A 27716-nucleotide genomic window follows, 5' to 3' on the forward strand; every position below is an offset into this window, starting at 1 on the left:
TTACAAATTTCTGAGAATTATTTCTTGCACCTTTCCTCACTGGGTGCGGAAGAGCAAGGATCTGTACTTTTGGGATGAATACAGTGCTGCCTGCATTCAGCCGTGCTGTATTCATCGGAGGCACGTTGGTATCCCCCTATCCGCTCCCTAATTTGCGCATAATTCACATAGACCTGTAAATCAGGGAGCACCAGTGGGCGTGCTGGACTTTAACTCTGTCCCCAGTGTGTCCCCTCCGCCTGCCAATGGTTTCCATAGTTCTAAGCTGCCATCTTTGTATGAAATGCGCTACGTAGAAGAAGTTGGACTCACTTGTCTGACTGAAAGGTTCTGATTAGGAACGCACCCCTGTTTTCCCGATACATACAATACCCCCGCCCTACTTTATAAAAAGACAACAGTTCAGACTGATTAGTAAACATATTTATAGATAAGCAAATATAAAAACACTTTTAAAATAAAATATTTTCTTAAAAACAAACGTCTTTTTTTTTTTTTTTTTTTTACAGTTTTCCAGATATTTGCATTCAAAGCGTTAAACGTTGAGCGAAATGCAAACGTGGAAAAAGCCAAAAACAGCAGCAACGGGTAACTGAACGGTGAAAAAGGCAGCTATTAACAAGCACGGAACAGAACTTGTTAGTAATCTAGATCTTTATGGCGTCGGAACGACCCCCTGACTCCCAGCTCTGCGCCACAAGTCCTAGGGACACGGTCAGGGTTTCTGGCAGTTATATTTATCTCTGGCCTCGAGTAACCGCATCCGGGGCCACTGACTGTCATTATGTCTCTGAGCAGAGTCAAGGACTAAACTAGCCCTCAATCCAACATGGCTTCCAATTGCTCAGCTAGGTCGTCAAACATGGTGCTGATGTCGTCAAGGATGTTCTTGGTTAGTTGCACGTTTTCCCTGCTGGAAGAAACGGGTCATGTGAGTTTTTATTTAATAATGTTTCACTTTATACGTATTGGATATGAACGTTTGAGCAGAATTGGAACCATTTTGCTCTCTGCGGCTTCCTTGCTGTGTACAAATGTGCCCAATAGATTTTATTTGCCAAAAGGCACCTTCTGACAGCAAGCAGTCGCTGCAGCTTGTATGAACTGTGCTTTAAAGGGGTTGTTCACCTTTAAATTAACTCTTAAGGTCCCCCATACACGGGCCGATTGTAGCTGCCGATATAGGTCCCTTGGACGGATTCAGAAGCTTATCGGCCCGTGTAGGGGCAGTAATGAGAGGCATGCCAGACCGATATCTGGCCTGAAATTGGGTAGATATCGATCGGGCAGGTTAAAAGATTTAATCAGATCGGGGACCGCATCGGCTCGTTGATGTGGTCCCCGGACCGACTGCCCCATTGCCGCCAATATACTTCCCCAGGGCCAAACGATCGAATTAGCCTACACGCTCCCCGATTTCGCCCACCCGTAGGTGGGGATATCGGGTGAAGATCCGCTCGCTTGGCGATCTTGCCAAGCGAGCGAATCTTCGTGTCTATGGGGGCCTTTAGTATGGTGCAGAGAGTGCTATTCTGAGACAATCTGCAATTGGCGTCCATTTTATATTATTTGTTGGTTTTCAATTATTTAACTTTATTGTTCAGCAACACTCCAGTTTGGAATTTCAGCAGCTATCTGGTTGCTAGGGTCCAAATTACCCTAGCAGTCAGGCAGTGCTCTGAATGAAAGACTTATATAAATAGTAGAGGGCATGAATATAAAGATAAGGAAGAAAAAGTAACAATAACCATAAAATTGTATGTATTAACAGAGCAATACATGTTTGACTTCGGGGTCAGTGACCCCCATATGAAAACTGGAAAGAGTCAGAAGAGGAAATCAAATAATTCAAAAACTATAAAAAATTAAAAATGAAGATCAATGGAAAAGTTGGTAAAAACTGGCCATTCTATAACATACTTAGATGGTTATGTAATAAAAGGCTGAAAGTTTGCCCAGGAGCAGTAACCCATAGCAACTAGTGATGGGTGGGCTGGTTCGATATCCACGGATCAGGCAGGTTCAGGCTGACCTCAGCACACCATATGCAGGCAACCATACACTGTCGGCTTGTAGCCTCTGGCTCTAAAGGGCCTTAATAGGGTCTATAGAGGGGAGTAGCCGGGTAGGTTGGGGTTCAGACCTGCACATCACTAATAGCAAAACCAATCAGCAGGTAGAACTTAATGGTCACATTGCTATGGGTTACTGCTACTGAGCAAACTAAGTGCCTCTTATTGCATATGGGGATAAAAGTTAAATTAAAGGTGAACTACCCCTTTAATTCTAACAGGAGGAATGCTTATTTGAGCACTTATAATGGGGGCAATGGGGCAGTCGGTTCGGCGACTGCATCAACGTGCCAATGCGGTCCCCGATCTGACTAAATCTTTTAACCTGCCCGATCGATATCTGCCCAATTTCAGGCCAGATATCGGTCGACCAGGCCCCTCGTTCCTGCCCCTATATGGGCTGATAAGCTGGCGAATCGGACCAAGGGGCCGATATCGGCGCTACAATTGGCCCGTGTATGGCCACCTTAACAGCACCTTGGAGATAACAATATCAACGTTCCCCCAAACTATCCAACACCCTTAAAACAGCCCCATCCAAAGTAGCAGAAGACTGGTTTCTAACAAGTTCTGAGACCTCAACAGGCAAGGGGAGTCCTCTGCCCCCTAAAAAGAAGAAATGTAATGGCTCCCCTGGTCTCACCTGCAACTTTTTTCCCTGTTGTCCTGTGGCTCCTCTGTGTTCTGTAGCGGATTGGTTAATACCGGAGGTCCCTTGTCTGAAATGGAAATGCTCTGCTGAGGAATGCACGTCCGTTCCCTGCTTAAGGCCACGGACTCTCTGTCCCACAGAATCGATCCGGCAGGGAGCAATGGACCAGTTACTGCTTTAGAGGGTTTCTGTAACACTTGCTGGGGGCCAGAAATGACCAGATGTGTCTGAGAGATGGAGACACCTGCAACGATAAGACATCGTTAGAAAAGGTTGTAGGGTTTCAAAAATGTTCATTAATGTGTCGAGACAGACAGCGGCCATACCTGTGCTCCTTGTGCTTATTCCAGTTTTCTTCACCGGATCCTCCCTTACCTCCAAGCTCAAGAGTCTTTTATCTATATCTGCTATTTTGGTCGTCAAAGTGTCTTGTGTCAGGGGTTCTTGTGGCGGAAAGAGAGATAGAGAGCTGTTTTCCATTGCTGCCTTAGGACTCTCTTCCTCCTTTTCCTTAAGTTTTGGCCTCCTCTTTACTGTGTCTGATTCTGTAAGATTAAAATCATGCTCCACATTCTTTGGTGTAGATGCGGCCGTCGGCGCCCTGACCCCTGTATCCGGCTTTGGCCCTATTTGGGGTTTGGCGGCTATCTGAGGGCGGGCCTGCGGTGGGGCTACAGAAACAGGTTTAGCTAGAATGGAAGAGGCCTCTGAATGAAGCTGGGTTTCAGAAGATGGCAATTGTGAGTCTAAAGTGGGACTGAGTTCTGAAGGCACCTCTTGCTCCAGCTTGGCCCCGGGTGGTTTGGGGCGCTGCTTAATAGTGAGGTTACCCTCTTCTGCAAAAGGAATGCTCTCGCTAGAACTGTGCTGTGAGGAAATAGGCTCCTCCTTCCTCTCCTCTTCCTCAACTTTTTTAGTGGCCAAAGGGAGGGACAGTCTCCCACCAAGTCCAGCAGCTGACTCACTCACAGTCCTTCTGCGTGTTCCAGAACTTTCCAGCACCTCTGTGTGGGAGGCTTTGCTGGTGCTGGCAGAGAATCCTGCCCCTTTACTCAAATCCTCTAGTTGTGCAGCAATGGTCCTTACTGAGCTCTGAACTTCTGGAGAAGGTCCCTCAACACTGGACATGGAACTGAGTCTTTTTGGAGGCGGTGGGGGAGGCCCCTTTCTACGCGCTCTAACAGCAAACGATTGGCTACGTTGAACCTTTTTCTCCAGCTGCCCATTAGTCAAGGAGCAGCGGCCAGGACGCCGAGTTAGGGTGGCGTATGAACTAAGTGTCCCTGTGCCGGACGTAGCCATTTTCTTCTCCTCCTCTTCGTCTGGTTCACCATCCGACAATGCATAACGGCAAGCACTAAGTGAACGCTTTTTAAGTGCAGGCTTGGGTGGGGGTGCCGGTGGCTCCGGCTGAATCAGGCATCCATTGGGGACCCGGTGGTGATGCAGAGTCTGCTCTGTTCCTTCTGGGTGATTCCTTTGTGGAAGGTTCAATTCTACTCCTTGAGGGGGAACAGGCGGAACCGGGAAAGAAGTAGCAGATTCCTGGGAATGGCCAGAACCCTGAGAACGAGAGCTGATGCTCTCCTGGCTGAAAGACCTCCTTCCTGTACACAACGGTTCATTCCCCCGCGTCAGGGCACTTTGCAGCTCCCGGCTCAATTCTCCTCCTTGAAAGGTCAGCAGTTTGGGAGTGACAGGAAGGTCTCCATTTTCAGGGGACTCCACAAGAGCAACCGTGTCTTGGGACCCTAGAATCCTCCGTCGTAATGTCCCCCCAATAGGGTATCCCTTCTGAAGATCAGTCAAGCGTTTCACACCCAACAGAAGCTTCTTCTGGTGTCCTGTAATCAACAATATAAAAGATTCATTACTGTTCTAAGGAAGCCTCATTGGTAATGTTCATTTCAAATATATTATTTAGTATGCAATAAAACAGGGCTTGTCCCGCGGGTCAGAAGTAGCCATCCCCAAGGGATTTGTAAAGCCTCGACCATGCCCATTGGCTGTTGTATGGAGACATTATTCCTTTCTTGTGGACGTTAGCCAACTACTTGGAACATTTTATGTGTCTTTGTATTTTAACATTGCGTTCTAAAGGTCCCCATACACGGGCCAATAGTAGCTGCCGATATCAGTCCCCCCTAATCGACCCGTGTATGGGCACTTCCAACGGGCCTGCCCGACCGATATCTGGCCTGAAATCGCCCAGATCTCGATCAGGCAGGTTAGAAAATCTAGTCGGATTGTGGACCACATCGGCTTGTTGATGCGGTCCCTGGACCGTCTTTGCCTATGCCCGTCATTATAATTCGATCGTTTGGCCCCAGGGCCAAACGATTGAATTAACCTGGATTCTCCAGATATCGCCCACCCGTAGGTGGAGGATATTGGGAGAAGAGCCGCTCGCTTGGCGACAACGCCAAGCGAGCAGATCTGCCAGTGTATGGGGACCTTAAGGCAATTTAAAAGTCTGGTGTTGTTGCTTAGGTCCCTAGCAACGTGGCAGGATTCTGAAGTACAAACTGGCTTCTATCTAAAGGAATTTGAGTATTAAAAAAGGCTAAAAAACAAAGGCAATAAAAACCAACTTGAAATTACTTTCAACAATCTTTCTACTCAATGACTAACAACTGGAACGTAGAGTTGGAATTTGACTTCCATGACCCTTGTCAGAAAGGCACTGCTGCCAGTTGCCAATACCTCACCTCTATCTCCCCTAGAGATCTCTGTGTTTACTGAATGTAGTGCCAAAACAAAGGACGCAGTACAAGGTCTTACGTTGGACCTTCTGTACAGTAAGCTTAAAGTCATGCCTCTTTATAGAGGGATCTACGATCTGATGACTTTTACTGGACGAAGCTGCCACATGTTCCCCAAACAGTTCCTACCCAATCGGTGGATCCCAATCTCCTGCAGTCCCTCCCAGGTTAGTTCTGTCACGGTGCTCAGAGATTCGTAGCCATTTTCAGAGAGTTGCTTGTGGTACTCTGGCAACCCCAGCTGAGAAAGCCAGTCCCATAGGTCCACCTAGGTTTGAATAAGGGGATAAATGTTTAGGGCAGTTAGGAAGAAGGTAATCACGATGCAAAGGCATAGTGAGTGAGAGTCTAGACACCAAGAGATCATATATAATAGTACATCTGACTCTGTAAGAGGCTGAAGAGTATCAAATGACCCTTACTGGTGTTTGCTGGGGGAGGCCATCAGCCACTATCAGCTTGCCGATCTCTGTGGAAATCTTTTTCCTGTGCCCCGGCTTCGTTACTCCAATGGCGGTTAAGTCCTGGAAGGAAAGTGGAGTGGAAGTCAGTGAGGAGCATGAAAGTAAATTAAGGAAAAGAGGGTAATTGGGCTGGCTAGTAGGCTACTTCTCACCTCTGGGGTCACGCGCATGATGGTTGGAAGGTCATAGCCGGCCGAAATAAAGTTTTCAACGTATGATTCCATCTGAAAGCTACGAAGCCAGCAATATATCTGCTCAGCATCCTAAAGGCCAAGGGAAAAACAGGGTAACACTCGCCCACTGCGTTTATCCAATTCAGTATCCTGAGGAAGGGACTGGACTTGGCAATGAATCCCCTTGGGTTTTTATGATTATAGTATCCTTCTAAGCCTAGTGAGTCCAAAGTTAAAGTAACAGTTTGCCCCTTAAGGTATAAGTGCTGATACTTGCCTTTCCTTGCAGATAAACCCCAGGATCTTTCTCTACTGATAGGATGGTGGATAGAAGGTGTCCTGAGACAGGGCCTTAAAAAGCAAGGTTATAGTCAGTGTCCATGTATAAACCCTTATGGGCAGATAGGACACAGATAAGGGACATATGGTCTTCTCACCTGGGAATGTTTGGCAGTTCTGCAGATTTTCCGAGCCAAAGTGCATTGTCTGCAGGAAACAAAGGAACCATGAGGATGACATCTCCATGCCCAGAGAGCAATGTTCTACAGCAGCACGTTCTCTCTTCTTTCTCCCTACTCCCCTATCCAAGAGAGGTCTAGAGTGGTGGTAGGGATCACCTCCTTGATCTCACACATAGTAGGGCCCCAGAGAAGAGTAGATGGGGATTGCAGATACAGTAGGGAAAGTTGGTGACAGTAAGGATACAAGCTGAGTGAAGCTAAGACTGTTGGCACAAGGCCCTGGCACTATTGAAGACTATAACTTTATTACTTGTCCCCAGATCACAGTAATATGACGGAAAAGGATCTACATGTCTTAGCAGCAACACATACCTGAGCATTCTCTATAAGCAGAGCTGTGTTTATCAGCTGTCCCTCGCAGCTCTGCCCGCTGCCGGCGCTCCGTATACTGCTCTCACTGCCCACACTGTGACGGTCCCCAGCTGAAAAGGAAAAATAATTGCTCTACCATGGTGCCCACAAACCAGCTCATCTGGTATAAACAACCCCATCCCCCACAGCTATGGTTTATCTCCCTATTACTCACCAACTGATGTTTCAGGGTTAATACCAAGCTGAGAGCCTGTTATTGGACTGTGCTGAATTGGCAGGGTGAGGGCAGACTTTGCCAGGCGCTGGTGGGATGGCACAGTGATGTTACGAGATAGCGTGGATCCTATAAGGAAATCAATATGGGACAAGGACAAGTCAGAAAGTCCTGGGTTTTTGCAGGAAAGTAATGGTTCCATACAGCAGGACTGTCCAACCCAAGGCCTGTTAGACTCACCAAGCCGCTTGCTGATAACCTCAACAATGGATGGGGGGAAGAAGCCAACGCGGTCGGTTCCTTTCTGGAGATCATGAATGTGACCCTTCCAGCGGCCATCGGGGTGCTGCTCCAAGACCTGCATCAGAAAGCACAAGTTGCAGTGACAAAGTGTCAGCTTGTATTTCTATAGGAAAGAGAGACAGGAGGGATCAGTGTTTGAGAGAAGAAGGAACAAGCACCGTTATCAGATCTCCAGCTCGAACGTTCAGCGCCGTTGGATCATGAGCATTCCAGAAATCCTTCAGTGCTCGGACCTTCAGTATGCCGGATGCTTCTGTGGAAGGGAAGAGAAATCAGAACTCGAGGTACTGCCATCATCCACCCTAATGCAACATGGCTGTGGCTATGCGTACCTCTGAGAAGCTGCTTGATGTCAGTGCTGGCATGGGTGGTAGTAAACTGATTGACTATATCCAGTGCTGTCTGATTGTATGTGTTCCGAATATTCACATCTACTCCGTTCTGTAAAAGGAGAAGGATCGATTAGGCTCCAAACAGGAAAATTCCTCCAGTCTCGTAGGTTTTTCCATTTTTCAAGATACAAGGGAGATCACTTTTTCTCTGGGGTCACTGAAAAGAACATCTAGGCCGTCTCATATGAGGTCTGGGCAATGCCAACGCTGTCTTTAAGGTCAGTTCAAGCACATTTTGTATACTTTTATTGTTCCCAGCAGAGCCAGGGCAAGGTGCCTTGACACCCAATGCAAGGGTGGTAATATGCACCCCACCATTGTCCCACCGCACCAAGTAGGAATGGTGATACAGACACCACACTGATACCCACCTCTATCAGTAGCTTCACCACTTCCGTCTTTCCACAGAGTGCAGCCTCGTGCAGAGCAGTGCCCATCTTGGTCACCTTGTTAATCTCAATGCTGGATTTAAGCAGCAACCTGTAGGAGCATACACTAAATGGGTCCAGTCCATCTAACACCCTCATTGCAGACACTGAATGTCATATTTAAAACAATCCACCAGACTGACAACTGTTAACTGAACCCACAAGTACCTGATAACTTCCAGGTGTCCATTTTTTGCAGCCAAGTGAAGTGGTGTGGTGAAATTTGGATCTGTTGGATCTTTAGATGTTCCTTCCAAGAGAGAGACGCACAGGTGACTGTTTAACAGCAGCTGAACCACCTGGTAAATATTAAAGATAACAGTTATTTTCACCTTTTGGATTTAGAACCCATCCCCAATAATCCAACATAAGGGCAGCCACCCTATCCTATCCAATCTTATCTACCATTTGCTACAGTAGTAAGAATTTCTGAGACCAAAAATAACTGTTCACTACAAGTCTAACTTTCCAACAATGTCTTGGACAAGAAATACCCCCCCCCCCCCCCCCCCCAAACTGGCCTCAAGAGTGGGCCCTCTTCATTTCATAACAAGGTTACAGATATTTAGAACCATTGGGGTAACGGTCACCCTGCTATAGTTCCAGGGGTACCCAGGGCACAAATAAGCACTCACCCCAAATCCCCCCTAACTGGCCTTCAGGCTGGGCCCCCTTAGCCCATAACAAGGTTACAGATATATAGAAACATTGGGGTAACAGTCACCCTGCTATAGTTCCAGGGGTACCCAGGGCACAAATAAACACTCACCCCAAATCCCCCCCTAACTGGCCTTCAGGCTGGGCCCCCTTAGCCCATAACAAGGTTACAGATATATAGAAACATTGGGGTAACAGTCACCCTGCTATAGTTCCAGGGGTACCCAGGGCACAAATAAGCACTCACCCCAAATCCCCCCTAACTGGCCTTCAGGCTGGGCCCCCTTAGCCCATAACAAGGTTACAGATATATAGAAACATTGGGGTAACAGTCACCCTGCTATAGTTCCAGGGGTACCCAGGGCACAAATAAGCACTCACCCCAAATCTCCCCCTAACTGGCCTTCAGGCTGGGCCCCCTTAGCCCATAACAAGGTTACAGATATATAGAAACATTGGGGGTAACAGTCACCCTGCTATAGTTCCAGGGGTACCCAGGGCACAAATAAGCACTCACCCCAAATCCCCCCCTAACTGGCCTTCAGGCTGGGCCCCCTTAGCCCATAACAAGGTTACAGATATATAGAAACATTGGGGTAACAGTCACCCTGCTATAGTTCCAGGGGTACCCAGGGCACAAATAAACACTCACCCCAAATCCCCCCCTAACTGGCCTTCAGGCTGGGCCCCCTTAGCCCATAACAAGGTTACAGATATATAGAAACATTGGGGTAACAGTCACCCTGCTATAGTTCCAGGGGTACCCAGGGCACAAATAAGCACTCACCCCAAATCCCCCCTAACTGGCCTTCAGGCTGGGCCCCCTTAGCCCATAACAAGGTTACAGATATATAGAAACATTGGGGTAACAGTCACCCTGCTATAGTTCCAGGGGTACCCAGGGCACAAATAAGCACTCACCCCAAATCCCCCCCTAACTGGCCTTCAGGCTGGGCCCCCTTAGCCCATAACAAGGTTACAGATATATAGAAACATTGGGGTAACAGTCACCCTGCTATAGTTCCAGGGGTACCCAGGGCACAAATAAGCACTCACCCCAAATCCCCCCCTAACTGGCCTTCAGGCTGGGCCCCCTTAGCCCATAACAAGGTTACAGATATATAGAAACATTGGGGTAACAGTCATCCTGCTATAGTTCCAGGGGTACCCAGGGCACAAATAAGCACTCACCCCAAATCCCCCCCTAACTGGCCCTCAGGCTGGGCCCCCTTAGCCCATAACAAGGTTACAGATATATAGAGACATTGGGGTAACAGTCATCCTGCTATAGTTCCAGGGGTACCCAGGGCACAAATAAGCTTTAACCCCAAAATGTCACCTTTACTGACATTCAAGCTTCAGCCCTTCCCATTCACTGCATGAGACTAGCCCACTGTGAGTAAGAACCCTACTGACTCGCTGTATCTGGCTAGTAGCTGGCAGTTGCCACTGGGAGAGCCCAGCCGGGACTATACATAAGCATCACAGTTGGCTGCACGCTGCATAATTAGTCACATTTTGGTGACTCCACTCTGCACGTTAATCACTGCTGGAAACCTGCCCTGTGACACCATAAGGGAAGTATCATGTAATTAAAAGGGGAGAGAATTAACAAGGTAAAAGCGAGCTGCGCCCAACCCATCCCAGCTTACTTTCACTCTCCCAAATTCACAGGCGAGATCCAAGGGGGTTTTCTTTGCCTTGTTAACATGGCACGGGTTGGACTGGTGCTGCAGGAGGGTCTCTGACTGTTGGGAAAAGAAGAAAGAAATAGAATTTTACAGGAAGTCAACTCATGACTTGCATGGCCACCACCATTATATATGTGCCACCCTAATATGTGCCACTTACCACTTCATAGTGTCCGTACTGGGCAGCCAGGTGCAGCGGGATCTGTCCGTCATGGGATGCGGCATTAACACTGGCAGAGGCTCGAAGCAGGAGGCGCACAGGTTCCGGTTGGCCTTGCCAAGCTGCATAATGTAGAGGTCGCATCCCTGTAAAGTTGGAAAAACCGTATTAATAACATCAAAGAGGTTTCCCCATTGGCCTGGCCCACCTTCTGCCACAGAAGCCTGAATGAGAAAAGTGTGTTGGTGCTGGTACTGTTGCTTTTCAACCCGCTAAGATGTATGCTGAAATACACAGAACCTATGATATAAAAGAGGGCTGACAAACTGGAGCCCTGTGGCCCTTCAACGGACTTTTATGGTTTCATAGGCTTCTATGTAGGACATTAATATAATCCAGCACTCAGATAGGGTTTCCAATGGACTCCTCCCAACCCGCAATGAAGTTGCTGATTGGTGACACTATTGAGGGGGGGAATAGATGGGTCTATGACATCATGGGGCAGGTTTGTGTCATGGGGCAGATTGGAAAATGTAAGCAGTTAATAGGTTTAAAAGGCAGGGTCTGCTATATCTACTTTGTTAAGGTCCCCATACACGTGTAGGGGCACTACTGACGGGCCTGCCCGACCAATATCTTTGCCTGAAATCGGCCAGATCTCGTTCGGGCAGGTTAGAAAATCTAGTCGGATCGGGGACCGCATTGGCTCGTTGATGCGGTCCGACTTTGCCTATACCCGTCGTTATAATTTGATAGTTTGGCCCCAGGGCCAAACGATTGAATTACCCTAAATTCCCCCGATATCGCCCACCCATAGGTGGGGATATCAGAAGAAGATCTTAAGGTGTATGGGCACCTTTACTGTATGACGTCCCAGGGGCTACAGACATTGCTATCAGAGGCCGCTGCATTGGCAATTGGCCCCAATAGTATCAATATCTGCAGCCTCTGGGGCAGAAGACTTTGGTCTGGTATTGAGCCTTCCCACACTCTTTATACTTAATACCTGCCCGGCTATGCCCAGGCTCAGCGCAGCACCCCACCCCATGCCTGGATATTAGAAACAGTGTCTGGCAGCTTCCATTTTAGATCTCACCGTTTCCATCTTTGATGTCCACGGAAGCTTGCATTTCCAACAGCAAATGGAGAAGCTCGGAGTTCCCGCTGAGGGCAGCATGGTGAAGGGCAGAGAACCTGCGCATTGAACAAGAAAGCAGGTAAGGAGAATGGAAGTTATGGGGTCTTATTTTCTGAAAGTGGAGAAGGCTACAAAGCCATGGAGTGAAAGGAGTTAATCCAACCCTACAGCTTAGCTCAGGGAATTCTGCTCAACCAGCAAAGTCTGCTTTCAGGCATATGGGGTTTCTGAGGGATGCCCTAGAGTAGCTGCCAGGCAGGTTTGAATGGGTGCTGTGTTCTGAGGGTGAGATCTACCACCCACCGCCACCTCCTCCCCCAAATTTTATCTGAGACAAAACAGAGCAGTCAGGGCTGAAAGAGGCTTAGAGTCTGGGAGAGAATCAGCGTTGGCCTGGGAATCATAAATAGGGGACAGTGAAAGAAATAATTTTGTTATAAAGATGGAATTTCAGCCATAAAGCAGGAGGGGATCAGATAGGATCTGTGCCACTGTGACAGAATGCTCTGTTATACACATAGCTAGAATCTCAGCCATAAAGCAGGGCAGGACTGCTGCTTACAATGGGGGGATCAGATAGGATCTGTGCCACTGTGACAGAATGCTCTGTTATACAGATAGCTAGAATCTCAGCCATAAAGCAGGGCAGGACTGCTGCTTACAATGGGGGGGATCAGATAGGATCTGTGCCACTGTGACAGAATGTTCTGTTATACAGATAGCTAGAATCTCAGCCATAAAGCAGGGCAGGGCTGCTGCTTACAATGGGGGGATCAGATAGGATCTGTGCCACTGTGACAGAATGCTCTGTTATACAGATAGCTAGAATCTCAGCCATAAAGCAGGGCAGGACTGCTGCTTACAATGGGGGGATCAGATAGGATCTGTGCCACTGTGACAGAATGCTCTGTTATACAGATAGCTAGAATCTCAGCCATAAAGCAGGGCAGGACTGCTGCTTACAATGGGGATCAGATAGGATCTGTGCCACTGTGACAGAATGCTCTGTTATACAGATAGCTAGAATCTCAGCCATAAAGCAGGGCAGGACTGCTGCTTACAATGGGGGGGATCAGATAGGATCTGTGCCACTGTGACAGAATGCTCTGTTATACAGATAGCTAGAATCTCAGCCATAAAGCAGGGCAGGACTGCTGCTTACAATGGGGGGATCAGATAGGATCTGTGCCACTGTGACAGAATGCTCTGTTATACAGATAGCTAGAATCTCAGCCATAAAGCAGGGCAGGACTGCTGCTTACAATGGGGGGGTCAGATAGGATCTGTGCCACTGTGACAGAATGCTCTGTTATACAGATAGCTAGAATCTCAGCCATAAAGCAGGGCAGGACTGCTGCTTAGTGCCACATAACATATGATTACACATAATTTGATAGTGATGAAATTGAATATGATGATAATGTAAGTACAATTTTTCCAAATACAGTCTCTATGTACATTTTTTCTGGATGTTACTTTATGTTATAATGCATTTAAACAGGAGCATTTCCTGGATATTTAGTATGTTTTCATGCATTTTATGTTATCATTTTGCCCTATTTATCCTCCATGGATGTTACTTTTTCTGCATTTTAAGTTTTTTATTTTGTTTTGTACTTTTTATAGAAAAAAACACCAATTTCACTTTACCCGGATTTAATTGGGGTTTGACCGTATTCTCCTTCTATCCTGACTACTAAAACAATATAGCAAAAGCCAGCTCATTAGAAACCTATGGAGAAGCAGGCGCAACATTGTAGGAAATGGAATGTTGGGAAGTAAAATGGCCACTCACCCATCTGTATCCTGGTGATTTACATTCAGCCTTTTGGTTGATCCCAGGAGCTCTGAAAGGTAAAAATGAAACAGTGACTTGTTGTGCATCACTCGCCAATCCTACCCCCAAGAGCTTGCACTCTGAGCCTGCTATAAAGCTGGGCATACAGAGGTACAGTTAGCAAAGTGACAAAAGGAATACATACTGTGCCTGGATACAGTGCAGAGTAAAACCTGCCCCATGTGGCCAAACTCAGGATGGTCCGGTACCCAGTTGTCTGTTACTAAGTCCCCACCTATTTTTTGCCTTAAAACTCTACTTTTTTTGCCCCAGATAAAGTTATTGGTCTTCCATCATCTCTGCCCCTTATTCCCTCATTCTCTGACCTGCTATCTGCCTCCTATTTTCTCAGTCTGTGCCCTGCTACTTACCCCTTATATCCTCAGTCTGTGCCCTGCTACTTACCCCTTATACCCTCAGTCTGTGCCCTGCTACTTACCCCTTATATCCTCAGTCTGTGCCCTGCTACTTACCCCTTATACCCTCAGTCTGTGCCCTGCTACTTACCCCTTATACCCTCAGTCTGTGCCCTGCTACTTACCCCTTATACCCTCAGTCTGTGCCTTGCTACTTACCCCTTATACCCTCAGTCTGTGCCCTGCTACTTACCCCTTATACCCTCAGTCTGTGCCTTGCTACTTACCCCTTATATGCTCAGTCTGTGCCCTGCTACTTACCCCTTATACCCTCAGTCTGTGCCTTGCTACTTACCCCTTATATGCTCAGTCTGTGCCCTGCTACTTACTCCTTATATGCTCAGTCTGTGCCCTGCTACTTACCCCTTATATGCTCAGTCTGTGCCTTGCTACTTACCCCTTATATCCTCAGTCTGTGCCCTGCTACTTACTCCATATACCCTCAGTCTGTGCCCTGCTACTTACCCCTTATATGCTCAGTCTGTGCCCTGCTACTTACTCCATATACCCTCAGTCTGTGCCCTGCTACTTACCCCTTATATGCTCAGTCTGTGCCCTGCTACTTACCCCTTATATGCTCAGTCTGTGCCCTGCTACTTACTCCATATACCCTCAGTCTGTGCCCTGCTACTTACCCCTTATATGCTCAGTCTGTGCCCTGCTACATACCCCTTATACCCTTAGTCTGTGCCCTGCCACTTACCCCTTATATCCTCAGTCTGTGCCCTGCTACATACCCCTTATAACCTCAGTCTATGCCCTGCTATATGCTCCTTATTCCCCAATTCTGTAATGTGCTATCTGCCTCCTATTCCCTGTCCGTGCCCTGCTATTTACCCCTTATACCCTTATTCTGTGCCCTGCTATCTGCCCCTTATTGCCTCATTCTGTAACATTCTATCTGCATCATATTCCCTGTCTGTGCCCTGCTATTTACCCCTTATACCCTTAGTCTGTGCCCTGCTATTTACCCCTTATTTTCCACAGTTTGTAACCTGCTACCCGTTTCCTATTCCCTCAGCCTGTGCCATATTATTTACCCTTTATCCCCTGAATCTGTCCCTGCTATCTGCCCCTTAACCCAGCTGTCTGTACTATGTTATTTGCCCATTATTTCCTTCTATTTGCCTCTAATTTCTTCCATCTGTGCCCTACTACTTGCCCCTAATTTCTTCCATGTGCCCTACTATTTGGACATTATGCCCTCCGTTTGTGCCCTGCTAACTACCCCCTAACCCCTCAGTGTTTCTCTCTCTGTATGCCACGAGCCTGTCGGGTTTTTGTTCTCGCTCCCCTCCCACAGACATTGGTGACATTTCTCACACACACAGACAGTATTGTTGAGGGGGACTGCCCGGCAGCCATGCCAGCGTGGGTCACATGCCCCTAAAGAGACAGAGCCAGCGGTGCAACTGTAACTAACTGGGCCCCATATACATTATATATTAATCATCTCATAGCCATAGCCTTGAGAGTGTGGCCATGTTTGTAGAGGGCAAAATGTGCCTTTTGTGCTTAATTCAAAGCTGAAACTCTTATACTACAAGGCTTTAGGGATGTGGTCTCATTGGGATCAATAAGAGGGCTAAAGAGCCAGGATAAAGGCACCGTGCCAGTCCCCACACATCCCAATGCCATGCTGTCACACTGTTCTGCCAGCGACCGGTCTCTCCCAGTTCCAGGCAGGAAGTGAGCTCAGGCCTCCAGAATTAGAAAAGGAAATAGAAGAAGGGGGGGACACTTCCCTGTGACTTCCCAGCTTCCCAACGATTATGTAACAGGAAAGGCCGTCTCCAACTGCGCGGGGCGGGAAGCGCCATTTCCTCCCTCGACGGGGGGAACCCAGATAAAAAGAATAAGGGAGGAACGGTGTGAGGCCATAGGGGCATATAGTTCTATAGGGGAAGGGAGGGCTCCATTACACTAGGGATGCACCAAACTGACTTCTCTGGGATTCGGTGCATCCCTACAATATACCAGTGTGGGAGAGGTTGGTGTGGGGGGAACAATTCTGGTCAGCCCACTGTACCATGGCTAATGAAAGCCATATTCTGATTGGTTGCTATAGGTTTGTACATAATGAAGAATAGGGTTCTAAAATGAGTTAAGAGTGGTCCCACAAGCAACCTCAGCAGCAGACAGCGGCGTAACTAAATTACGGGGTAGTGGAACCCAGGGTGCCCACCATATATACCAAATATCCCCCCCTCTAGTCACTACAAGCAGCACTGCTCCTATGCTGTAGGTAGGGGTATCCCTAAATTCCAAGTGTAGGCAGGGAAGAGGCTCAGAGAAGGATCAGAGTGAATAGGGGACGTCGGTACAGTACGTAAGCGGAGAAGAATGCGCGGGAGAGTCACAAGGAACTAATGTATAAAGCAGAAGGTGCTCGGTGCAATGCATGGGAGAGGGGGTGCCAGATTCACCGTCAGGGTGGGCTTAAAGCAACAGTAACACTAATATAGCTGCCCTGTGTATAGGTCTGTCACATTAGAGCTTTAGATTTCATTTGCAAAGTATAATTGAAGGCTTCTTAGCCTCCTAAGTCTTAATCTCCTACTCAGTCACAGGTATTGTCAGTCAGCAGTGCTGTAAATGTAGAGACACTTGCACTTATACTGATGTATCTAAAATCCCTGCCATAAAGCAAGGCTGGCCTGTTGTTGCTGGCAGGGAAGGAAGGAGAGACAGTCACATGAGTACTAGGAAACACATTCCCCCACAAAAAATGTATCTTTTCTCTAAGTATTCTATTTCCCCCCAGGGGGTATACAGTATGAAGACACGGGAAAGGGACAACCACAGGCCAAAGATGATGAGATATTGCATATTTAAGGTATGTGAAGCTTTAATATGAATCTGTGAATATAGGAATATGCTTTTTCCCATGCAGCACTACAGTCCCCCATAGCAGTGCCGATGTTGGTGGCTTGGGGAGGAAGTGTGCAAGGCAGTTTGGGGAGGAGGTGTGCGCTTGTGGCTCCTGCTCAGACACGCAGAGTCTCTCCAGAACCAGTTCCTGAGCATTCCTCTGCCTGCAAAACCCTGCACGGGGCAGATGACCGGATAATGCATGCTGTGTATATCTGTGTATCAACCGCTTGCCTGCCAACTGGGCATGGGGGGGATTGGCACAGCAACTCAACAGCCTGGCACAATCCTTATAAGGCAGAAAACCCTTACTTTCATAATAGTGCCTGGCATGGAAGGGGTTACACTGAAGGGCTGCAGGGTTCTAGCATGGAGAGGGTTACACTGAAGGGCTGCAAGGCTCTGGCATGGAAGGGGTTACACTGAAGGGTTGCAGGGCTCTAGCATGGAGAGGGTTACACTGAAGGGCTGCAGGGCTCTAGCATGGAGAGGGTTACACTGAAGGGCTGCAGGGCTCTAGCATGGAGAGGGTTACACTGAACGGCTGCAGGGCTCTAGCATGGAGAGGGTTACACTGAAGGGCTGCAGGGCTCTAGCATGGAGAGGGTTACAGTGAAGGGCTGCAGGGCTCTAGCATGGAGAGGGTTACACTGAAGGGCTGCAGGGCTCTAGCATGGAGAGGGTTACACTGAAGGGCTGCAGGGCTCTAGCATGGAGAGGGTTACACAGAAGGGCTGCAGGCCTCTAGCATGGAGAGGGTTACACTGAAGGGCTGCAGGGCTCTAGCATGGAGAGGGTTACACTGAAGGGCTGCAGGCCTCTAGCATGGAGAGGGTTACACTGAAGGGCTGCAGGGCTCTAGCATGGAGAGGGTTACACTGAAGGGCTGCAGGGCTCTAGCATGGAGAGGGTTACACTGAAGGGCTGCAGGGCTCTAGCATGGAGAGGGTTACACTGAAGGGCTGCAGGGCTCTAGCATGGAGAGGGTTACACTGAAGGGCTGCAGGGCTCTAGCATGGAGAGGGTTACACTGAAGGGCTGCAGGGCTCTAGCATGGAGAGGGTTACACTGAAGGGCTGCAGGGCTCTAGCATGGAGAGGGTTACACTGAAGGGCTGCAGGGCTCTAGCATGGAGAGGGTTACACTGAAGGGCTGCAGGGCTCTAGCATGGAGAGGGTTACACTGAAGGGCTGCAGGGCTCTGGCATGGAGAGGGTTACACTGAAGGGCTGCAGGGCTCTAGCATGGAGAGGGTTACACTGAAGGGCTGCAGGGCTCTAGCATGGAGAGGGTTACACTGAAGGGCTGCAGGGCTCTGGCATGGAGAGGGTTACACTGAAGGGCTGCAGGGCTCTAGCATGGAGAGGGTTACACTGAAGGGCTGCAGGGCTCTGGCATGGAGAGGGTTACACTGAAGGGCTGCAGGGATTGGGTTACTATGTTATTTACTGCTGGAAATGCTGTATTCCAACAAAGCAGCAGGGAAGGGGTTACATGCACACTTCTGACCTTGTCCATTTGCCACATGTTACAGACCTGTCACCCTGTGATGTACTAGGGAGGTGGGGCAAGAGAATCGGGACAGGGCAGCAGGACCCCCATGGGGAGCTTGGCTCAATTACCTACCACAATAGCAACTTTATATATTATATATATACATATATATATATATATATATACAGCACCGGCAATACAAGCTGTGCCCTGCAATCTATAAAATAATGGGGTGCAACAGGAGGAGTCTTCTTTCTGTTAGTTTGCGCTAAATGAGCCCAAGTGACAATAAGGACAATGGCACTTAGCAATCCTGAGTGTCACCCAATCATGTATAAGCTCTGCTGGGGGGGCACCCAAATGACCAGAACGGTTTCCCATTAGGTGCAATGGAGGTTTGCAGTACAAATATGTAAAAACTAGGATATACAGAGCAACACAATATATTGGGATTAAAGGGCAAGTCGAGCCCATTGCCTTTTAGTTTTTTGGCAGAGGGCTTATGTGTGCATCTCACCAACAGCCCTTTTAGCCCACTGACTCTCCTGGCTTCCCTAGTGTGGCCCTCTCAGAGCAAACCAGGGCCACAATTAGTAATCATTGGGCCCATACTACTAAGCAAGCAGGGCCGACCCCCCAGGGGGTCACAATTATTACTCTATTATTAGTGACCCTTCCAACAGGTAGCAAGGTGCCAAATTAAAAAAGAAAATGCCCCACATAGGCACGGTCCCACCCCTGCTCCAACATACGGCCATGCCACATTATGTCAAAGCTGGCACCCATGCCGTCCCAAGCGCCACCCACTCCCCCTCGCACCTTGACATCCCTTCAGGTCTCTCTTTGCCACAGGGTAACCCCTGTCCCCCCAATGGCAGACCTAAAGCAAACATAGTGTGCCACAGTGCCACCCAGATACTTTAATCCATAAGCCCATTACACCCTAAGCTGGCACAATGTCTTGCAGCGGGTCGGGTACATGCAGCGGGTTGGGGGTAGGATTTTCAGATGTAGTCGTATCCATATTTTTTATCTTATATTACCTTTATTATCTAGATTTTACTCCTTTAATCATTCTTTTAATGGTTTTTTTCTACCCCCGCCCTCTTCTGATGATGTCACTTCCAGTTTGCAGCAACAGCACTTCCTGTTTAAAGGGCACCTAATCATGATGATTGCTTCCCCCCACCAGAGGTGCAGGCTAGCAGAGCCTGATTGGGGGAAACAAACACCAGGAGGGAACACCCGGTGCGGGAAGCCATGTTGCGGCAAGTCGCTCATTATGTGCATGGGGGTGACGTAAGCGGAAAGCAAAATGATTGTGATAGGTGCCCTTTAATGGTGGTCAGGGGGTTGCGGATAAGGCAGTTGCTGGTCAGGTTGGGTAGCGGGTCAAAGTGAGTAAAAATGTGTTGTGGGTAGGGATGCGGTTTGATATTCGGCCAAGATTCAGCCCTTTTCAGCAGGATTTGGCCAAGTCCAGGGTTGGACTGGGCCGCCGGGACACCGGAAAAATACCCGGTGGGCCCCAGCGACCCGACCCAGTTGGCGCTTCCCTTGCCGCCAATGTCCTCTCCTGATGGGTTCACAAATGCGCATTCAGGGGAGGACGTCCAGCGGGGGCCCTTGTGGGGGGGGGGGGGTTGGAGTGCGCGGCGAGGGCCCCTGCAGGGGACCTGTACCTTGGGGGGTTGGACCGGTGGGCCCTGCACCCCAGAGTCTGACTTTTTGTCACATATACAGGGAAGCTGAAAATGTTTCACTGCCGCTTCGTGCGCCGCTCTTTTTATACCTTCTATTAGGATTTGGATTCGACTTGGCCAATAGCAAAATAGTGGATTTGGTGCATCCCCAGAACTGGGCCCAGGTCTCCAAAATTGGTTCCACGCAGGACTCTAGTGCAACAGAAATGGGTTAACTTTCGAATGTCTTCCAATCAGCCGGCTCAATTGGATGGGCCATATACCCGCTGGTAACACTCCAACCTATACAGCGGTGCGGCACTGACAATAATCCCCACTCAGGGAAGAACTGGGCGGATGGAAAACAGAGGTGTGTCTGCACATCAGACGGCACCCAGAAGCCACAAAGCAGCAGGTGTTTGGGCAAACGTGTTCCCCGGGTCGCCCCAGTCTTTCAATGAGACATCCATGTTTTTCCAGTCTTTTATTGTGTGCCATTACGCGGTATAAATCTCTATTTACATTGGCGCCCTGCTCCCCGCCTCCTCCCTCTGTAGTGGTTACCTGCTCGCCCATCATTGTGCCGCCACGGCCTCCCCGGCTCTAATGTCACGACAATACAAACTATGCAGCAGCAGCTATGGAGACAGAGCGAGACGCACGCACGGAGAGACTGCGCTGACTCACAGGCAAACACACCGACACAAAGCAGACGCACAAAGGGGCAGAAATACCGGAGGTGGATTCCTGGAACATACATTTTCTGCTCTGTTTGACATCAACTGGGATATTGAGGAGGAAACTGATAAGGCTCCATGATACCCAGAGTAATAATACGTGTGTGTCACTGTTCATAGAGTTCCAGTGCTTTTGTTTCCCCTGTATCATCTTAGCTTTCTTAGCGCTCCCATTCTGTGGGGTTTTTATAGGAGCTCAGAGGCAGCCAATATCACCATGGGCAATGCCAAGCGTTGGTTAGAGTCGTATAAACCATCATTTGTCACAAGAGCCTGCACAGAGCCCTGACATCAACCCAACTGAACACCAATGGGATGAACTGGAACCTCCGACTGTGGGCCAGGCTTGCATGGAAGCAACTCCCAGTAACCATGATCCAACATCTAATGGAACCTTCCTAGAAGAGATGGGGCAGTTCCATAACCTTGGGTTGGGAATGAGTAGTTGGACAAGGAGGTGCCCCATGTATGGGCAGCATGGTGGCTCACTGGGTAGCACTCCTGCCCTGCAGCAATGGCGTCCTAAGTTTGATTCCGGCTTGGGTCCTGCAAGAAGTTTCTATATTCTCCCTGTGTCTGCATAGGTTTCCTCTCTGGAAACCAGGGTACCTCCCACACCCCACAAACAGTAAGACAGGTTAATTGCCACCCTAGTGTGTGCGAATGTGATAGGGACCTTAGATTGTAAGCTCCACTGGGGCAGGGACTGATGGGAATGGGATAGGGACCTTAGATTGTAAGCTCACTGGGGCAGGGACTGATGGGAATGGGATAGGGACCTTAGATTGTAAGCTCCACTGGGGCAGGGACTGATGGGAATGGGATAGGTGCCTTAGATTGTAAGCTCCACTGGGGCAGGGACTGATGGGAATGTGATAGGGACCTTAGATTGTAAGCTCACTGGGGCAGGGACTGATGGGAATGGGATAGGGACCTTAGATTGTAAGCTCCACTGGGGCAGGGACTGATGGGAATGTGATAGGGACCTCTCAAGGCAACTTCCGCGACTTCGCGGCGCCACATATGCCATCCGGGGAGATTTCGTGGAGATGTCGCGCAGCGACTAATCTCCCCGTCTGTCACAGCCCTAAAAAGAATATGGCTAGAGTGTCTATTCTAAGGTTAGTGTGCCAGAGCTTCAGCAGCCCTACAACAATAATGACCCATGTCTTCAAAATAGTCCTCAGGGGCTCCCCATCTTCTGCTCTGGTGAGGGTACCTTTTGGGTGTCAGTGGCCCTGCACATGCTCAGTGGGCTCTGGGTGGCTCTTGAGATGCTAAGCTCAGTCAGTCAGTTACTAGGCTCAGGTGAGTGACAGGAGCCAATAGTTGGGAATCAATAGAAAAGAAGATGGGGAGCTACTGGGGGGCATCTTTGGGGGCTCAGATCTTCCCTGCTAAAAGCCTATGGGTACCCTGGGCTTGTAATAAAACAGACTGAACAACTAAAAATGGGCCAATGATGGAATGACAGGGTTGCCATTAGTCACACCCACAACAAAGAAGTCCCCAGAGGAAAACAAGCGGCCTCAGGCCGAGGGGGGGTGACAGAACAGAGACAGAGGGATGCTCCCTCACACAGAAAGTCATTGTCACCCCCGGACACAAAGGCTGTCATTGAGCCGCGCGCTGCTTCCTACTTGGCTGGGCCCTGCCGGCTCCGGTAAATGTTTAACCGCTGTTCTGGTTAAAGCTCAGTTACAAGGCAGGTGACAGTTGCGTGTGCCAGGGAGTGCGTGACAACGAGAGCGTTGCTCTTTATCTGCCCCGGAAAGTACTTGGGTTTCAGGAACAACACACACAGACCTGATAGAGAACTTTCACCTGTTTACATGTCCAGCCCAGGGACTTTGGTACATAAACAGGCTTATTTACTATTGCTGGGAATAGAAAACCGTCTCTGCTCAGCGACCCATAGCAACCAATCCGTCTGCTGCAGTTAGAAAAGCAGAGAACAAATATCTGATTGGTTGCTAGGGGTTTCTGCAATGAGGAAGTCTGCCCAGTGCCCACAGGAACCTTCCTGGCACTGCCCTTCTCCATGCCAACGAATGGGGTCGGGGCCCCCCTCCCACAGCCTATTAAAATGTAGTTGTGACAGTCACTTTTCAATAGTGTATATCCAAGTGCTGGGCCCCAAACTGGCCCCCAGTGCACGGCTTTGGGGCTCTGCAGGGGGGCAGAAGCACGGTTATCATGATGGCCACAGAGAATGCCACTGCTGACAACATGGCAGCTCCCTCCCATAAGTATAAATAAAGGCAGGGATAGAAGGAATGTTGTGGGTGCATAAATAGATGGGAGAGACGCGTCTGTAGCGTGTGGTTTAGATGTATAGTGTCCCAGCCCACAGATTCCATGTGTGTATGACGCCACCCATGTACGTGGGGAGATTCGCAATCGCTGCTATGTAAACACTGCGCTGACATTTGATAAATCACATGCATTGAGCAAGAGCCTCTATAGGTTCTGCTGAGCATCCCCCCCTGCCTGCCCCATTAATGGTACCACCCTACCTGCCGGGAAAAATGCTGCCTGTCCACTTCACTGACCCCCACATATTCCCTTTGCCCCGCCCCCCTCTTAAAGCTACAGACCCATCTTTTATGAAGGCAAGATACTTACTACTTTTGGGAGTTCGGACTTTCGCCAGCAGTTTTTGGACGGTACCGACATCTCCGCTTTTCACAGCCTGAATCAGTTCATTCTCCCGACCCATCGCCACGTGGGCTAGACAGTCATGTGATTCTCAAAAAGCAGCCATAGCGAGGGGTAAAAGGGGGGTTCACACCCCAAAAAATAGCCAATATCCAAAGGGGGTCTCTGGGTACGATATTCGCGTTTCAAGAAATTCCTTGCCGCAGTCAATACCGACAGGAATATCAAAGCCGGTCACCTGACTTTCCCTTTTTTGGGGGGGACTCCCACGTGGGTGTAGCATTCACTTGGGGATCCCCCATACCACATGTGGTTCCATTCTGTTTTCTGTAGGATTTCCACGGCATCTGTCACATTGTTGCTGAAGCTGAGAACTAGGGGGGTGAGAGAACTTTAGGGGGTGCTGGGAAATGTCTCTTTTTAGACAGTTGTATCAGGAGGCTCCTCTGGGGGGGAAAAATCTGCATGAAATAGACAAAAACCAGGGTCAGTGTGTAGATCCTACATGTAGTAGCAACCCTGCTCCCTTACTACGAGGGCTTCCCTGGGTGCTGTGGAGTTTACGTTTGGGGTGGAGACAAGGTGTGCTCTACCTGCCGCCGTCACTGGAAAGTCAAATCCCTCCCACGTAAACATTGGCACGCCACTGCTTTCATAGCAAAGCCTGAGCTCATTCAGACGTGGCCACTGAACTACAATACCCAGAATTCTCAGACAGAGGCTAAATAGGTCACGTGATACACTGCAGAGATCTGCGTCTTTAATACTGATCTCCTGATGGATAGAGGGTACTGGGAGTTATAGTTCAGAGAATAGCATATATATATATATTTTATTGTCTTCCAAATGCACCCCCTTTCCTGCTGCTTCTCCTTCCAAGGCAGACAGGAAGGTGTTAACAGGTTGCACGGTGACTCTCACTTCCTCTACTTCCAGCTGGATTCTGGGACCCCATTCATAAATTCAGGGACAGGAAGCACAAGGACAACCCCCCCCACCTACAAGTACTCACATAGTAACCAGGCAGCGAGAGAAGCTGGGGCCTGACAGAGGCTATTTTTATAGATACAAATGAATGGCCATGACAAGTGTCACACAGACATAGACCATAAGTGCCTGGAAGATGGCTGTGTGTAGGGGGGGTGCATAATAGCCTCTGGGAAGGGACTGGGGCTGTGGGATAGCAGGTATAGTAGGGAGAGATGGTGCCTTTAGTAGCAGTGGGGGGATAATAGCCTCTGGGAAGGGACTGGGGCTGTGGGATAGCAGGTATAGTAGGGAGAGATGGTGCCTATAGTAGCAGTGGGGGGGATAATAGCCTCTGGGAAGGGACTGGGGCTGTGGGATAGCAGGTATAGTAGGGAGAGATGGTGCCTATAGTAGCAGTGGGGGGGATAATAGCCTCTGGGAAGGGACTGGGGCTGTGGGATAGCAGGTATAGTAGGGAGAGATGGTGCCTATAGTAGCAGTGGGGGGATAATAGCCTATGGGAAGGGACTGGGGCTGTGGGATAGCAGGTATAGTAGGGAGAGATGGTGCCTATAGTAGCAGTGGGGGGGATAATAGCCTCTGGGAAGGGACTGGGGCTGTGGGATAGCAGGTATAGTAGGGAGAGATGGTGCCTATAGTAGCAGTGGGGGGATAATAGCCTCTGGGAAGGGACTGGGGCTGTGGGATAGCAGGTATAGTAGGGAGAGATGGTGCCTATAGTAGCAGTGGGGGAATAATAGCCTCTGGGAAGGGACTGGGGCTGTGGGATAGCAGGTATAGTAGGGAGAGATGGTGCCTATAGTAGCAGTGGGGGGATAATAGCCTCTGGGAAGGGACTGGGGCTGTGGGATAGCAGGTATAGTAGGGAGAGATGGTGCCTATAGTAGCAGTGGGGGTATAATAGCCTCTGGGAAGGGACTGGGACTGTGGGATAGCAGGTATAGTAGGGAGAGATGGTGCCTATAGTAGCAGTGGGGGGATAATAGTCTCTGGGAAGGGACTGGGGCTGTGGGATAGCAGGTATAGTAGGGAGAGATGGTGCTCCTGGGAACCCACAATGCTCAGGTGGGAAGCTGTGGGGGAGGAGGGCAGATATGGGAGAGAAGGCATATTCAGGGCACACAGGAGGATACACAGTACCTAGAAAGCGGGCACTCTCGGGTCTCAGTGCCACACAGCCTGCCCGGCCTGTCTCACAGCTCCCTATAACAGCAGGATTAGGCGGCTCATTAACACCCCAGTAGGGTGACTTGGCTCTGAAGCGGGTGAGGCTGGCGCCAGATTTGCCACTATACCCCGGGATTATATTGTGCCCCTCCCTGTGCCCGAGGCTGTACAATCAACCAGTAAGGATTACTATTGTACGAGCCTATGAACCCCCAGCTGCTGAACTGCAACTCCCACAACTCCTTTTAGCTGTGTATATTGGGAGTTGTTGCTCACACACAGACACTGAAGCACACACACTGAAGCACATAAACTGAAGCACAGACACTGAAGCACAGACACTGAAGCACAGACACTGAAGCACACACACACTGAAGCACAGACACAGCAGCCTTTCTTCTAATGACATCTTGCCTTATTATACACACTACTGCAGTAACAGCCCCTGTCCTGGCATCATTGCACCTTACTATACACACGGCCAACTGAAAACTGCTAAATTAATGGGGTGGGGGGGGGTAAAAGAAAAGCAAAGTACATTTTATTTATTAGAGTTTGTACTCACCCCCTCCAGTCTTACAGGGAGTACCCCAATAGTAAGCAATGTCCTAATGTGTTATATAAAACAGGGCCCCCTAGAGGTAGATTGGAGCAAACACCCCCAAAACTAAATACCTGTAGAAGCAACACAACAAGGGGGCAATCCCATACAGCCACAAAAGGGGTAACTTGTTGCTGGAGGGTATCGCCCAGTTCCTATACAAGCAGGCACGGCCCACATGGCAGTTCCGATTGCAAGCTCTTGGGCTCAGGGGAGTTGGCTAGAGCGCATGTGTAAGTGTAAAGGGCAAGTATTCCTAGAGTGCTGGGCTCACCCTGGGATGCCAGTGACTTGTGCAGTCCCTAACAGCGCCCCTCCTACCCCCCTTCCCACATTCCCCCTTGTACTAACCCCCTAATAGGCGATGTAAGGATAAGGGCTGAGAAGCGCGATTTTAGCGCAAGGAGGAGTCTTTGCTCTTACCTGGGCCCCCCGAGAGAACCGTGGCCCCTCAGCCGCCCAGTCCGGGACACTTTCTCCCAAGTTCCAGAAGAAGTCGGGCAGCCAGCTCTCCCCTTTCCCTGCGGAAATCCCTCCCTTTCCTTGTGTTGCTTCTCCTCCCTTCCTCCTGTCCCTGCTCCTCCCCTCCTTATCCTCTTGGAACAGTCCAGATTTTGGCCTCTCTCCAGCCCCTCACTGGCCCCGCCCCCCCTGGAACAGAGAAAGTGGCACCTGGACTGGGGGGAGGCCGGGTTATCGCTTGGCAAAGTGTAGTTTGTGTCACCTTTATATATATATATGTGTATATAACTCACTGCTTCCTCCCTGTGGGATTCTCCTCCTGCCTGGGATTCCTACACAAGTCACACTAAGCTTATATGTTTATATAGGGACAGAGAGAGTCAGTGATAGATGATAGATAGATAGATAGATAGATACATAGATAGATGATAGATAGATAGATAGATAGATAGATAGATGATAGATAGATAGAGAGAAAGATAGATAGATAGAGTGAGAGAAAGATAGATAGATAGATAGATGATAGATAGATAGATAGATAGAGAGAAAGATAGATAGATAGATAGATAGATAGAGTGAGAGAAAGATAGATAGATAGATGATAGATAGATAGATAGATAGATAGAGTGAGAGAAAGATAGATAGATAGATAGATAGATGATAGATAGATGATAGATAGATAGATAGATAGATGATAGATAGATAGATAGATAGAGAGAAAGATAGATAGATAGATAGATAGAGTGAGAGAAAGATAGATAGATAGATGATAGATAGATAGATAGATAGAGTAAGAGAAAGATAGATAGATAGATAGAGTGAGAGATAGATAGATAGAGTGAGAGAAAGATAGATAGATAGAG

At 48.9% G+C, this 27716-nt stretch overlaps 1 protein-coding gene across 2 annotated transcripts; it reads right to left on the minus strand.

Annotated features, from left to right (window-relative positions):
- Positions 1-404: 404 nt before the first annotated feature.
- On the minus strand, positions 405-26963 carry caskin2 (CASK interacting protein 2). Of its 2 annotated transcripts, none has more exons than XM_004918462.4 (21): positions 26815-26963; positions 23601-24094; positions 13735-13786; positions 11898-11995; positions 10802-10947; positions 10603-10698; positions 8462-8592; positions 8237-8345; positions 7806-7914; positions 7632-7726; positions 7411-7528; positions 7171-7299; positions 6957-7066; positions 6561-6609; positions 6401-6474; positions 6103-6213; positions 5909-6010; positions 5616-5754; positions 3051-4568; positions 2716-2968; positions 405-913 (listed from the first exon to the last, which is right to left on the minus strand). In XM_004918462.4, exons 2-21 carry the CDS (start codon positions 23692-23694, stop codon positions 820-822), a joined length of 3627 nt encoding a protein of 1208 aa, XP_004918519.2. In that variant the 5' UTR covers positions 23695-24094; positions 26815-26963; the 3' UTR covers positions 405-819. The 2 variants fall into 2 exon arrangements, with proteins under 2 accessions (XP_004918519.2, XP_002940028.2); XM_002939982.5 differs by having other exon boundaries at positions 406-910.
- Between the last annotated feature and the right edge of the window lie 753 nt (positions 26964-27716).

Source organism: Xenopus tropicalis, chromosome 10 (assembly GCF_000004195.4).
Source record: "Xenopus tropicalis strain Nigerian chromosome 10, UCB_Xtro_10.0, whole genome shotgun sequence".
In the NCBI taxonomy this organism is placed as follows: Eukaryota; Metazoa; Chordata; class Amphibia; order Anura; family Pipidae; genus Xenopus; species Xenopus tropicalis.

What these genes read in the sequence shown, in the direction of transcription:
- caskin2 (XM_004918462.4), bottom strand. Translation starts at nt 23,694, where the DNA reads ATGGGTCGGGAGAATGAACTGATTCAGGCTGTGAAAAGCGGAGATGTC. An exon ending in TGCTTATAGAGAATGCTCAG is followed by an intron (nt 6,610 to 6,956) that starts GTATGTGTTGCT and finishes TGTTTCCTGCAG; the next exon opens with ACAATGCACTTTGGCTCGGA. An exon ending in AATAAGCACAAGGAGCACAG is followed by an intron (nt 2,969 to 3,050) that starts GTATGGCCGCTG and finishes TTATCGTTGCAG; the next exon opens with GTGTCTCCATCTCTCAGACA.